At 36.2% G+C, this 12691-nt stretch overlaps 1 protein-coding gene across 1 annotated transcript; it reads right to left on the bottom strand.

Annotated features, from left to right (window-relative positions):
- On the bottom strand, positions 1012 to 1823 carry LOC109847521. Its single transcript, XM_020416749.1, has 3 exons — positions 1755 to 1823; positions 1444 to 1672; positions 1012 to 1091 (listed from the first exon to the last, which is right to left on the bottom strand). Exons 1-3 carry the CDS (start codon positions 1821 to 1823, stop codon positions 1012 to 1014), a joined length of 378 nt encoding a protein of 125 aa, XP_020272338.1.

Here is a 12691-nt window from a genome sequence, read left to right as displayed (position 1 = left end):
AGTGTTATAAGTCGACTTACTACTATTCATAAATCGACTTATAACTAGCCGTTACAGGATGAAAAGATCATATAAGTCAACTTACAAAAATGCATAAGTCGACTTGCTAGGTTGATAAGTCGACTCAGCAGATACTATTTGCAGATTCTTGAGCAGATCATAAGTCGACTTATCTGAGCCTATAAGTCGACTTATGAACATGCACAAGGACTGTGCATGTTTGAAAACTGTCTTTTAAAGGTCTTTAAAAAATAATAAATAAATTCCAAAAAAAGCAAAATTTTGAAAAATATTTATAAACATAAATATAAACATGTTAAAAAAGGAATTTTTTAATTTGAACTTCCCATTTGTAAAAACAACTTATTTTTCAAAATGGTTCAAAAATAATGTTTTTATGAGAGTGTTTGTGTGAACCCAATAATGTTATCAACTTAATAACTTGTCTACATTAAGCACTAGAGAGAAATAAAGAAATATAAATATCTCACGTATATGAATACAATTTTTTGGTCTTGATATTTGCCCATATTTTGATAAAGCTTCACTTTTGTATTGTACTCTTGAAAGTTTTGCTTCATCATAATGCCTCCACCTCCTTGGATATCATCGTTGTAGCTCTTTGTTCCATCCAATCCTCTAATAATGGCACTAACATGCTTGATAATTGTAATCTACATAATATAACTCAACAAGCAATTAGCACCAATAATGGTGTTTATTTAAATATCATCAAAACAAGAGAACTAACATACACTAGTAGTAAATAATAGTTTCACAGACATGATCATGGTTTCAGTACTTTATCAACTACAAACCCATCATATAGAAATTAAAATATCATAACATACTTAAAGCGATTTAAGTTTCTATAGTGTCCCCACTATGGTACCGTCCACAATAATCAACCCACATCTCCCAAGCTATTTGATCTCTATGTGCCTTCCAATCATTTCTTGATTGCATTTGCTCCCTTTGGGTCTGAGTTTGAGAGAAATCAACTATATTGCTTTAATCTTCATTTGTTATATCACCATCATCCTCTTCAATGTTGACGACATCATTTAGTATATCATCGTTAGGATCAACAACTACAATGTAATTGTGAAAAACAGTGCATGCCAAGACAATATCTACTTGTGCCGAAAAATGGTAATGTGGTTTAGCGGAAAGAATCTTGAATTGATTCCTCTATATCCCAAAAGAAGATTCAATCTTAGACCTCAAGATTAAATAACTCAATTTTATTATTTATTAATATCCCTTTATGTTCATTCAAATGATATCAAACAGACCGATACGGGGAGATAATAAACCAGACATTATCGTGTACCCCACATCACACAAGTAATATTTACTTACAATTTTTACGAGGTAAGTATGCATATGAGATATTTTACATAATATCATATTAATTAAATAATAAGATTCAATAGAATTTACCATCGTAGACTCTCAACCAATGTGGTTGTGGTCTAGATAAAGTATCCTGGAGGATCTTATAATCATTTGCAGAACTTTTCCACCATGCTAATACGTACGTGAACAACTTGTTTGAAGTACAAGCTGCTGGTACATTTTGTGTGACTCTTTTGCGACCACTAAAGCGTGAGACAAGGCTAGCAAGAAGCATTGTATCTATATGTGTACTATCTATCATACCAATACAATCCTGTAAACCATAACACAATACTAAATAATCACGTTATTTGATTGATTAGTATGTACTTATTTATAAAGAACTTATGATGTACCTTGAAATAAGGGTAGTATCGTGGATTGTTAAGAATCTCTGGTGGCACTTCATTGAGTTCTTGTCTCATGTACCGTCCACGTAAATGACATATTGCCTCTAGAACTTTATTGAAATATCTACTTACAGTCTCCCCAGATCTAATAAAATGTGACCATGTGACTCTTTTCTTAGTTTTATGACCCAAAATGTTCAATGTCATAGCAAGTTGCTCTTCCACAATGACATGCCTGAAGTCTTTTAACAGATTTTCCCCCTCATGATATTTGCAATTTAAAAAAAGCCCCACTATGCATTCTAACTATGCATTCTAACGTAAGTTACACAACTTTCACTAAACCCATTGTAAATACGATCCATGTGAGTCATTCTATTTTTTTGGTCCAACAATTTTTGCTCACTAGGAGCATGATGTATCCTTCTACGTCTACATTGCATTCTCTTCATAAAGGTAATTAATATTAATAAAACTGAAAGTGAATCCCCAGAGCACGTTCTCAAAACAATCTCTTCATTATAAGAGTTACCATCCATCTATAATACCTAATTTAAATTATTAATTATATATTCCATAGATAAGTGACATATAACATTAAGACCATATGAACACTAAGTACAACTTCATCCAAAATATATAATTAGTGTCTCTAACTTAACAGGTTTAATAAACGTAATAAAATAACAAAAAATAAAGGATTTAACAAACACGCAATTTTTAATACTCATCAATCATCCAAAATTGGCAGATATTGTTATCAAATTCTACACTCATCAAACAACCAAAGTTTAGCCAATATTGCTACTAAATAAACATAATTGTCATCTAAAATTTAATTCAAGTTTATCCACAATCTTAGTTATCATCACTAAATTATTACAGTATTTAAACAACCTTTAAAAGATTATAAAAAACGTAGTGTTAAGCAAACATGCAATTACCATACTCAAACAGATCATATTATAACCGCTAATAATAATTATATAATAATGAAACTACCATAAATAAGCAATAATCAACTATCAATAACCCCATTCAATAAAATCAGAGCTTGCCATAATATATACTAGTTTGCGGTCCGTGCTTTGCACAGTATTTTTTGCTACAGTAATCCCGCTTTTTTAATATGTCATAATTTGAATTTTTGAAAGTGCTACAGTATCCCGCTCTGCTACAGTATCTTTTAAATGCTACAGTGTGCCCGTGCGCTACAGTACTATTTTCAATTAGTTATTATCTACAGTAGCATGAACAGTAAATCTCTGATCCTCCTATTTGTTTAAAGGAATATATATGTATGTAAATTGGTTATTCTTACTTAAAAAAATGACATGTGATTAGAGATTTACAAAATCATAACAATAATAACCTAAAAATTAATTACAATCAAGTATTAAAAAGCTTTTGTCAATTAGCAAACTAAAATAAACAATTTTAATATTTATTTCACAGTAGGGGAGCTGCATGTTCAAGAGTTTCCCTTTGATTAAGCTTTAAAGGCGTGCAAAACAGGAAAGTTTTGATTTTGAGAAAGATTGAGCACCCGACAATTGTATATCTTTGAGGCAAAATAAATCTGCCTCAATTTCCATAAAGCAACAAAATAGATCGCAATAAAAACCCTAGTTTTTTTTCTCATTCAGAGCAATGGAGGCGCATGAGAGGAGAGAAATGGAGGTGCAGGAGAGGGCAGAAATGGAGGGAGATGAGATGGTGACTACAACTCTATCCGCGATTTTAGAGGGCTGGAAACCAAAACATCCAATCTTCTATTTTTTTAATAACTTTTATTGTGATTTCATCCCAATTCGGAGCTTTGAGGTCGGATATTTTCAAGCGAATGAGAGTGTGAAGCAAAAACGAGAGAACAAAAAAAATGGGCAACATTTTTTTTCCCGGGCTTTGAAACACGTTTCTGCGTTTTTATACGAAACAAACAGACCCTATTCAATGAAGATAAATGGGAACGAATTTCCACATATCAAATAAAAAGTTGTTCGATGAAGACGAATGAGAACGAATTCCCGCATCAACTGAGAACGAATTCACATGTCAAATAAAAAATTGTTTTATTCTCTTTATTTTATGTTTTTGTTTTCTGACTGTTGTTTGACCTTCTTTTGGATATGTCAGTTTAGATGTTTTGCTTTAAGTATTTTATAAACATTAAATTAAAGTTAAAATAAAAGAAGCAATAAGAGTTCAACTAAATCCTCATGGAGGGATCAAAATTAAAGAAATTTGTTAAACTTGAGAAACACGATGAAGATCCCAGTTAACATTAGTAACGAGAAAAAGCGAGGAAAAAATTGATTTGAAGGATTCTTTGAGATCAATTGACAACTAATAGTAGATAAAAAATAGGTGATATTCCTTAGCTTAGATGCCTCCCATGGTCACTAGTATTTATTTTTTCTTTAATTTCAAAACCGAAGCAGGTATAAAGGGCCATTCCAGGTTCCTATTCATCTATACTATCAATTATGGATGGTTTCATTTCAATCGTCGATTTGCCAATCAATAAATTTTTGTGTGTTAATCTACATTTTAAATCTAGACATTTTTTTAACAAGAAACTATTACGTTAAAATCGTCCCAAATGGTTTTGGATAATTTTTGATGATTTTTAATATTTTTTCCGAGTATTTTACAAAACAAGGTCCTTAATGGTCCATTATAGTTTAAATCTGCAAATATTATTTTTGTACCCTATAAATACCAACTTTATATTAGAACTCTTTTCATTCTTTGAGTCAAAACCCTAGAAGAGCAAGAGAAGAAACTTGGAGAAGGAGGAACCTCAATACAAGGCCAATGCTCTTTTCCCCTATTTATTTTGAATATAAATCTAATTTCTATGTTAGATTACCATCATCTCCATCATAGATATTCATTAGTGTTTTATTCTATGGATGTTTAGATGATCTTGGATCATATTAGAGATGAACCATATTTATTAGATATTAAAGTTTAAATGTAATTTAGTTTCCTCTTCATGGCTGAACTGTATTCCCGTGGCAAAGTTTATCAGTTTTAATGTAAAATGTTGGATTTAATCTAATAAATCTATTTGTGGGCACATATGATTAAATAAATGTGTATTGCTATCTTTCAGGATAACCCACTAAAGTGATCAATTAAGTTGGGTTAATTTGGTATTTAAATAAGTCATGGGGTTATATGTGCAGATACCAGGTTGTAATTGTGATTTAGTGAGGGGCTAAATTATAAAAGTACAACATCTATAAATAAGGGGTTATGGTCCCTAACCTAGGGTTACATTCTCTAATTCTCTACACCCCCATCTAGCTAGAGAAATTCGGATTTAGAGAAACCCTAAGGTTAGAAGATCATCAAAAAACCCAAATCAAGATTTCTTCTATGGATTTAGGTATATGCTTCCGCTCTTTTAGATTCTTGTTAATCTCTTCGAATTAATCATGGCTATATGATTTTAGATCTTAAGTTTTTGGTTTACATCTATCAAGTGGTATCAGAGCCACCTTGATTAATTCTTAGGGATTTAAGTTTTATTGGGTTTTTTGATCTTAAATCTCTGATTAAAGATTCAGTTTTTTTGTTCGGATGAACAATAACGAAAAGTTTCGGATGAACAGTAAAGTTTTTCTTTTTTCGGGTGAACAGTAACTGAAAAATCGCCGGTGAACAGTAACTTTTTGGAATTTTTTGGATTTTTCTTCGATTTTTTCTTGGTCTGGATCTGATTTTGAAAAATAAAATCGAGGAATTTTTTTGGGTTTGTCGGCGGCGGTTTCGGTTTGAAACCCTAAGGGTTCGTGCGTGAAACGTGTCGAACATTAAGGAGGTGGTTACCTCAAATTTTGGCAAAGCTGAAAGCTTCAGACGAACCTCGCGTTCGTGCTTCAGTCGAACCTCGCGTTCGTGCTTCAGACGAACCTCGCGTTCGTGCTTCAGACGAACCTCGCGTTCGTGCTTCAGACGAACCTCGCGTTCGTGCTTCAGACGAACCTCGCGTTCGTGCTTCAGACGAACCTCGCGTTCGTGCTTCAGACGAACCTCGCGTTCGTGCTTCAGACGAACCTCGCGTTCGTGCTTCAGACGAACCTCGCGTTCGTGCTTCAGACGAACCTCGCGTTCGTGCTTCAGACGAACCTCGCGTTCGTGCTTCAGACGAACCTCGCGTTCGTGCTTCAGACCTTCAGTCGAACCTCGCGTTCGTTCTTCAGTCGAACCTCGCGTTCGAACTTCAGTTGAACCTCGCGTTCATTTTTTAACGAACCTCGCATTCGTTCTCAGACGAACCTCGAGTTCGTGCTTAAGTGAGTCTCGTACTCAATACAGTCGAACCTCGCGTTCGACGTTAAGCGAACTTTGTGTTCACTATGGTTAAGCCTCAACTTTTCATGGGTCCACTTTGGTATACTTAATTTATTCAATTAAGTTATGGGCCCTAATTAAGCTGTGAGACCCCAATTAAGTTTTTGGAAATTCAGTTGATTTAAATTAAAACTTTTTAATTAAATCTAATTTGGTTTTTAATCAATTATTTAAATTCAAATATTATGACACTGAGGTATTAATCCAATTGATTAATTAAAACAAGAAGTTGCCAAAGTAACCTCTCTTGTGTAGATTGTTCATGAGGAATGTGAGATGTTTATGTGTATGCTTTCGTGTAAATATTTAATCGGCCCAAAGGAAGGTTAATATTTATTTAGACTGTATACACATCTGCGATGATAAGCGTGTGACAATTATAAGGTTTACATGTGAATAATGAATCGATCCAAAGATAGTTTCATTATTTGACATGAGTTATTGTCAATGTTTGATCATTGCAACAAGGTATCACTTACAAGTTAATATTACTGTCCAAAGACTTGATATTATGTTGTGCCCGATATCTTGAATGGTGATTGTCATTATTTGAATTTTATTGATTATGGTTATTGATGTGAGCATTTTTGTTTTATTTCAGCTAATGCATCTGCTGCAACAATTTCTGCTAACATCAACTCAATTCCCATGCTAAATGGGACAAACTTCAAGGTTTGGAAAGAGAACATATTAATTGTTCTTGGCTGCATGGATCTTGACTATGCATTAAGAACTGAACAACCCCAACCTCTCAATGCGGATAGCACTCCTGATGCAAAGAAGGAGCATGAGAAGTGGGAGCGTTCAAATCGCATGAGTCTTATGATCATTAAGCGCGGCGTTCCGGAAGCCTTCAGGGGCATAGAATCCGAAGGGATTACTAAGGCTAAAGATTTCCTTGCCGAAATTGAGAAGCGTTTTGCGAAAAACGATAAGGTAGAAACAAGCACGCTTTTAGCTCGCTTGATTTCAATGAAGTATAAGGGCAAAGGAAATATCAGGGAGTACATTATGGAAATGTCTCATATTGCTTCAAAGCTTAAGGCACTTAAACTCGATCTTTGTGACGAGTTATTAGTGCATCTGGTTTTGTTGTCTCTTCCTGCACAGTTTAACCAATTTAAGGTCAGTTATAACTGTCAAAAGGAGAAATGGACTCTAAATGAGCTCATTTCATACTGTGTGCAAGAAGAAGACAGGTTGAAGCAAGATAAGACAGAAAGTGCTCATTTGGCCTATGCCTCTAAGGATAAGGGCAAGAAAAGGAAGAATGATAAGGAAGCTGCTAAGGGTCCAGTTGAGAAGAAACAACATAAGGATAATCAGGGTTGTTTCTTCTGTAAGAAGCCTGGACATGTAAAGAAGGACTGTACAAAATATCACGCCTGGCGTGATAATAAGGGTACGTTCCTTGCTTTGGTCTGTTCTGAGGTTAATTTAGCTTCAGTACCTAGAAACACTTGGTGGTTAGACTCTGGTGCTACTACTCACATAAGTGTTTCTATGCAGGGTTGCCTGAGCTACCGAAAGCCAAGTGATGTTGAAAGACACATCTTTGTGGGCGACGGACAATCGGTAGATGTGGAAGCAATTGGGCACTTTAGGTTGTTGTTAGGAACTGGTTATTATTTGGATTTAAAAGATACTTTTGTAGTACCGTCTTTTAGACGGAATTTGGTTTCTGTTTCTGTATTGGACAAATCAGGTTATTCTTGTTCATTTGGAAACAGTCAATTCAGTTTATCTTTTAATTCAAATGTTGTGGGAACCGGTTACTTGAGTATTTATGACAACCTATATTTGCTTGATACAATTGCTTCTTACAATGAATCCTTGCATGTGGAATCACGTGGTACTAAGCGTAAATTAAATAAGGAAAATTCGGCGACATTATGGCATAAGCGCTTAGGTCATATCTCAAAAGGTAGAATTGAGCGTCTTGTGTCTGATGGCATTTTGGATTCCCTTGATTTTTCGGACTTCGACGTATGTGTTGAATGTATCAAGGGAAAACAGACCAAAGTGAAAAGATTAGGTGCCAACAGATCTTCGGATGTCTTAGAATTGATACATACGGATATTTGTGGGCCATTCCCTACGGAATCCTGGAATGGTCAACAATATTTTATATCATTCATAGACGATTACTCACGTTATGGGCACCTATATCTTATTCATGAAAAATCTGAGTCTCTGGACATGTTCAAAGCCTATAAAGCTGAAGTTGAGAATCAACTCAACAGAAGAATTAAAACCGTCAGATCTGATCGTGGTGGTGAGTACTACGGTAGATATGATGGTTCAGGTGAACAACGTCCAGGACCATTTGCTAGATACCTAGAGGAATACGGTATCGTCCCACAGTACACCATGCCGGGTTCACCTAGCATGAATGGTGTAGCTGAAAGACGAAACAGGACTCTTAAGGATATGGTAAGAAGTATGATTGCTCATTCTTCTTTACCAGAGTCACTCTGGGGAGAAGCACTTAAGACAGCAGCTTACATTCTGAATAGAGTACCAAGTAAAGCAGTTGCTAAAACACCTTATGAGCTTTGGACTGGTCGAAAGCCCAGTTTAAAGCATTTACATATTTGGGGATGTCCAGCTGAGGCAAGGCCTTATAGGCCAAATGAAAAGAAATTGGACTCCAAAACAGTTAGCAGCTACTTTATTGGATACTCTGAACGCTCTAGGGGCTATAAGTTTTATGATCCCACTATAAGGAATATTTTTGAGACGGGAACAACAACATTCTTTGAGGATGTTGAGTTTGGGGGGAGAAATAAGGTTAGAGACATTAGTTTTGAGGAGGAATTGGCTTCAGATCCAATCCATACAGTTACTTTTGACAATATTCAGGTTCCTATACCTGTTGTTGCTCAAGAAGTAAATCCGGAACCTCAAGATGATAATGTTGAACAACTCCCTGTTCCAGAAGAACAAACTCAACAACCTCACAACTCCCTGTTCAAGAAGAACAAACTCAACAACCTCAAGAACCAGTGCCATTAAGGAGATCCACGAGAGAAAGGAGAAATGCTATTCCAGATGATTATATTGTATTTCTCCAAGAACATGAGGAAAGTAGTGGAATGTTGGAAGATGATCCAATCAACTTCTCTCAGGCCATGAAAAGTTCTAACTCTCAACAGTGGATTGATGCCATGAATGAAGAGTACAAGTCTATGCAAGACAATAAGGTTTGGGAACTTGTCCCATTACCAGAAGGTGCAAAACCAATTGGTTGTAAATGGATTTTTAAAACCAAGCGGGATGCAAATGGTAATGTGGAGAGGTATAAGGCACGTCTTGTGGCTAAAGGCTATACTCAAAAGGAAGGCATTGATTATACAGATACTTTCTCTCCGGTTTCATCGAAAGACTCTTTCAGAATAATCATGACACTTGTTGCTCATTATGACCTTGAGTTACATCAGATCGATGTTAAGACTGCATTTCTCAATGGAGACATTGATGAAATGATCTATATGGTACAACCAGAAAACTTTGTGTCAGGAGACCCAAAGAATATGGTTTGCAAATTAAGGAAATCCATCTATGGACTCAAGCAAGCTCCTCGTCAATGGTATCATAAGTTTCAACAAATAATTATCTCGTTCGGTTTTGAGATGAACATTGTTGATGACTGTGTATATCACAAGTTCAGTGGGAGTAAGTATATTTTTCTGGTTCTGTATGTCGATGACATCTTGCTTGCCACTAATGATATAGGCATGTTGCACGAAACCAAGAGATTTCTATCAAAGAATTTTGAGATGAAAGATCTTGGGGACGCCTCTTTTATATTAGGGATCCAGATACATCGAGATCGCTCTCGGGGTATTCTTGGATTATCACAAAAGAGCTATATCGATAAGGTACTTAAAAGGTTTGGCATGCAAGATTGCAGACCAGGTGACACCCCTGTTGCTAAAGGAGACAAGTTTAGTCTCAATCAGTGCCCTAAAGGTAACCTTGAAATTCAGGAAATGCAGAAGATTCCTTATGCTTCGGCTGTAGGAAGTCTAATGTATGCTCAGGTATGTACGCGTCCGGATATTGCGTACATTGTTGGGATGTTAGGCAGATACTTAAGCAACCCTGGTATGGATCATTGGATAGCAGTCAAAAGGGTTATGAGGTATCTTCAGAAAACAAAAGATTACATGCTCACATACAGAAAATCAGAGAAATTAGAGGTCATTGGGTATTCGGACTCTGATTTTGCTGGATGCCAAGATAGCAGGAAGTCTACATCAGGCTACATTTATATGTTAGCAGGAGGAGCTATATCATGGAAAAGTGTCAAACAAACACTAGTAGCTTCCTCCACTATGGCAGCAGAATTTGTAGCTTGCTATGAGGCATCCAATCAGGGAATATGGCTGCGAAATTTTGTCACGGGACTGCGCATTTTGGAAAATGTTGAAAGACCACTAAGGCTATATTGTGACAATAAATCTGCAGTAATGTATTCCAATAACAACAGGAGCTCAACTAAGTCAAAACATATTGACATTAAGTTCCTGGTTGTGAAAGAAAGGGTACAGAGTGGACAGATATCCATAGAGCACATTGGGACAAACTCCATGATAGCTGATCCTCTTACTAAGGGATTGCCACCTAAGGTCTTTCATGAGCATACTGCTCATATGGGTGTGGTATTATTTGAGGATATTATGTTTTAGTGGGAGTTTGTATTTGTGGTGCTTTATGTTTGGTTGTATTGTCTGATCAGAATAAAGTATTCAGTTAAGACACTCTGTTACATTATGTTTGGTTTTGACCTCACTAAGGAGGACCAGTTGAAAATAGACATGTACTGATCACATTGCATGTAATTTTCATGCTGCACATCCATGATTGATCTATGTCGTTTGATTGTATTGGTATATGTGACCATTGATGGGTCGAGTCACGATAAATGTGACGAAGGCCGCTTTGATCCTATATTGATATAGTCAATGGACGAGATTGTTCGGAAATACCATTTCAGTGATAGCACCCTAAGGTTAGAAGATCATCAAAAAACCCAAATCAAGATTTCTTCTATGGATTCAGGTATATGCTTCCGCTCTTTTAGATTCTTGTTAATCTCTTCGAATTAATCATGGCTATGTGGTTTTAGATCTTAAGTTTTTGGTTTAGATCTATCATAAAATTCATCGTTTTGATTGCTATTAATATATAATGTACATCATGAGTCGACTCATGATTTTGACATGTACTGTTTAAAATAGGCTGTGTGCATGTCATGAGTCGACTCATGAACAGTGTTGAGTCGACTCATAAACTGTTGTGTAGTTTACTTTTTGGTTCTAACGAGTCGACTCATAACATTATGAGTCGACCCATCAGGTTGAGTAGACTCATGCCTGTCATAAGTCGACTCATGAAGTGTGCTGGAAAACTAGTTTTGTTTCTGCTGAGTCGACTCATAAGTCGACTCATGAAGTGTGCTGGAAAACTAGTTTTGTTTCTGCTGAGTCGACCCATGAATTCATAAGTCGAACCATGCATGATGAGTCGACTCATGAATTTTATGAGTCGACCCATAAGTTGGTTTTTAGCCTATAACGGCTACTTATGAGTCGACTCATGAAAAGTACGAGTCGACTCATAACACTGTAACGGCTATATTTCCATACTGTATTATTTTTGGATTTTTGGTCTTTTGGCCTTGTTTTTTCTTGGCTTTGGGGTTCCTATAAATACCCCCACATATGCTCAGTTCAAACTATCTAAGAAAATATTTTAATCAAGTTTAACAAGGGTTTAAGTTTGTTTAAAGGTGTTTAAAGCCTTGTTTCAAAGTTTCGGTTTTGTGAAGATAATTTCACAAGAGGAAGTGGAGATCATCCTTTGGTGTTTGAGCATTCACTCTTCTCCATCTCTCTTGTTATCTATAGAGAAGTTTTCTAAACTCAATTTCTAGATTTGTATCTACATTGTTTATTGATTATCGTATTTATAAGCTAGATTTTCATAATTGAGTTTAGTTTGATTTTGTTTATTAAATCTCTTTGTTACACACACCCACTTGAGCTTTTAGTATTTACATACATAGTATAATTGGGGTTGTGAGAGTATTGTAACATTGAGTTGTGCTTAATTGAGTTCTTATCTTGTTTAGAGAACAAATCATTTGTTGTGAGTGTAGGCATATAAAATTGCTTATAGGTCCCTTTTGCTCAGCTCGGCACAAACCGACGAACCAACGAGTAACGACAGCGCCCGACGAGATCGCACGGAATCGCATCAAAGACGACGGCAATGCCATACCCACTACACAGTGCGGCACCATCAAGCCAAGTCCGCGCTTCGAAAGACGTCAACGAGCTCATACCCAACAAAGCGCATGCACCTCGCACGCAATGCACGGCAACTCGAATCGCAAGATCGGAGTTCTCGGGACTACCAACTACAAGCAAGCCGATTTTACTGCCCTAATCGCCGGATCGAGATTACTGGCCAATGCAGCCCATCAGCAATCGAATCCGACACCAATCAAACCGCAGAACAGAGAAAACACGCGCGCACAAAGAGAGCAAACCAATCTCTCTCTACTGTGGTGGTGT

This window comes from Asparagus officinalis, chromosome 7 (genome assembly GCF_001876935.1).
Source record: "Asparagus officinalis chromosome 7, Aspof.V1, whole genome shotgun sequence".
NCBI lineage: Eukaryota > Viridiplantae > Streptophyta > Magnoliopsida > Asparagales > Asparagaceae > Asparagus > Asparagus officinalis.
The sequence above is the reverse complement of the archived record's forward strand: the minus strand, read 5'-3'. Positions and strand labels throughout refer to the sequence as shown.

What these genes read in the sequence shown, in the direction of transcription:
- LOC109847521 (XM_020416749.1), bottom strand. Translation starts at nt 1,823, where the DNA reads ATGAGACAAGAACTCAATGAAGTGCCACCAGAGATTCTTAACAATCCA. An exon ending in GATACTACCCTTATTTCAAG is followed by an intron (nt 1,673 to 1,754) that starts GTACATCATAAG and finishes TATGGTTTACAG; the next exon opens with GATTGTATTGGTATGATAGA. An exon ending in TTGGTTGAGAGTCTACGATG is followed by an intron (nt 1,092 to 1,443) that starts GTAAATTCTATT and finishes ATTACATTGTAG; the next exon opens with TTGTTGATCCTAACGATGAT.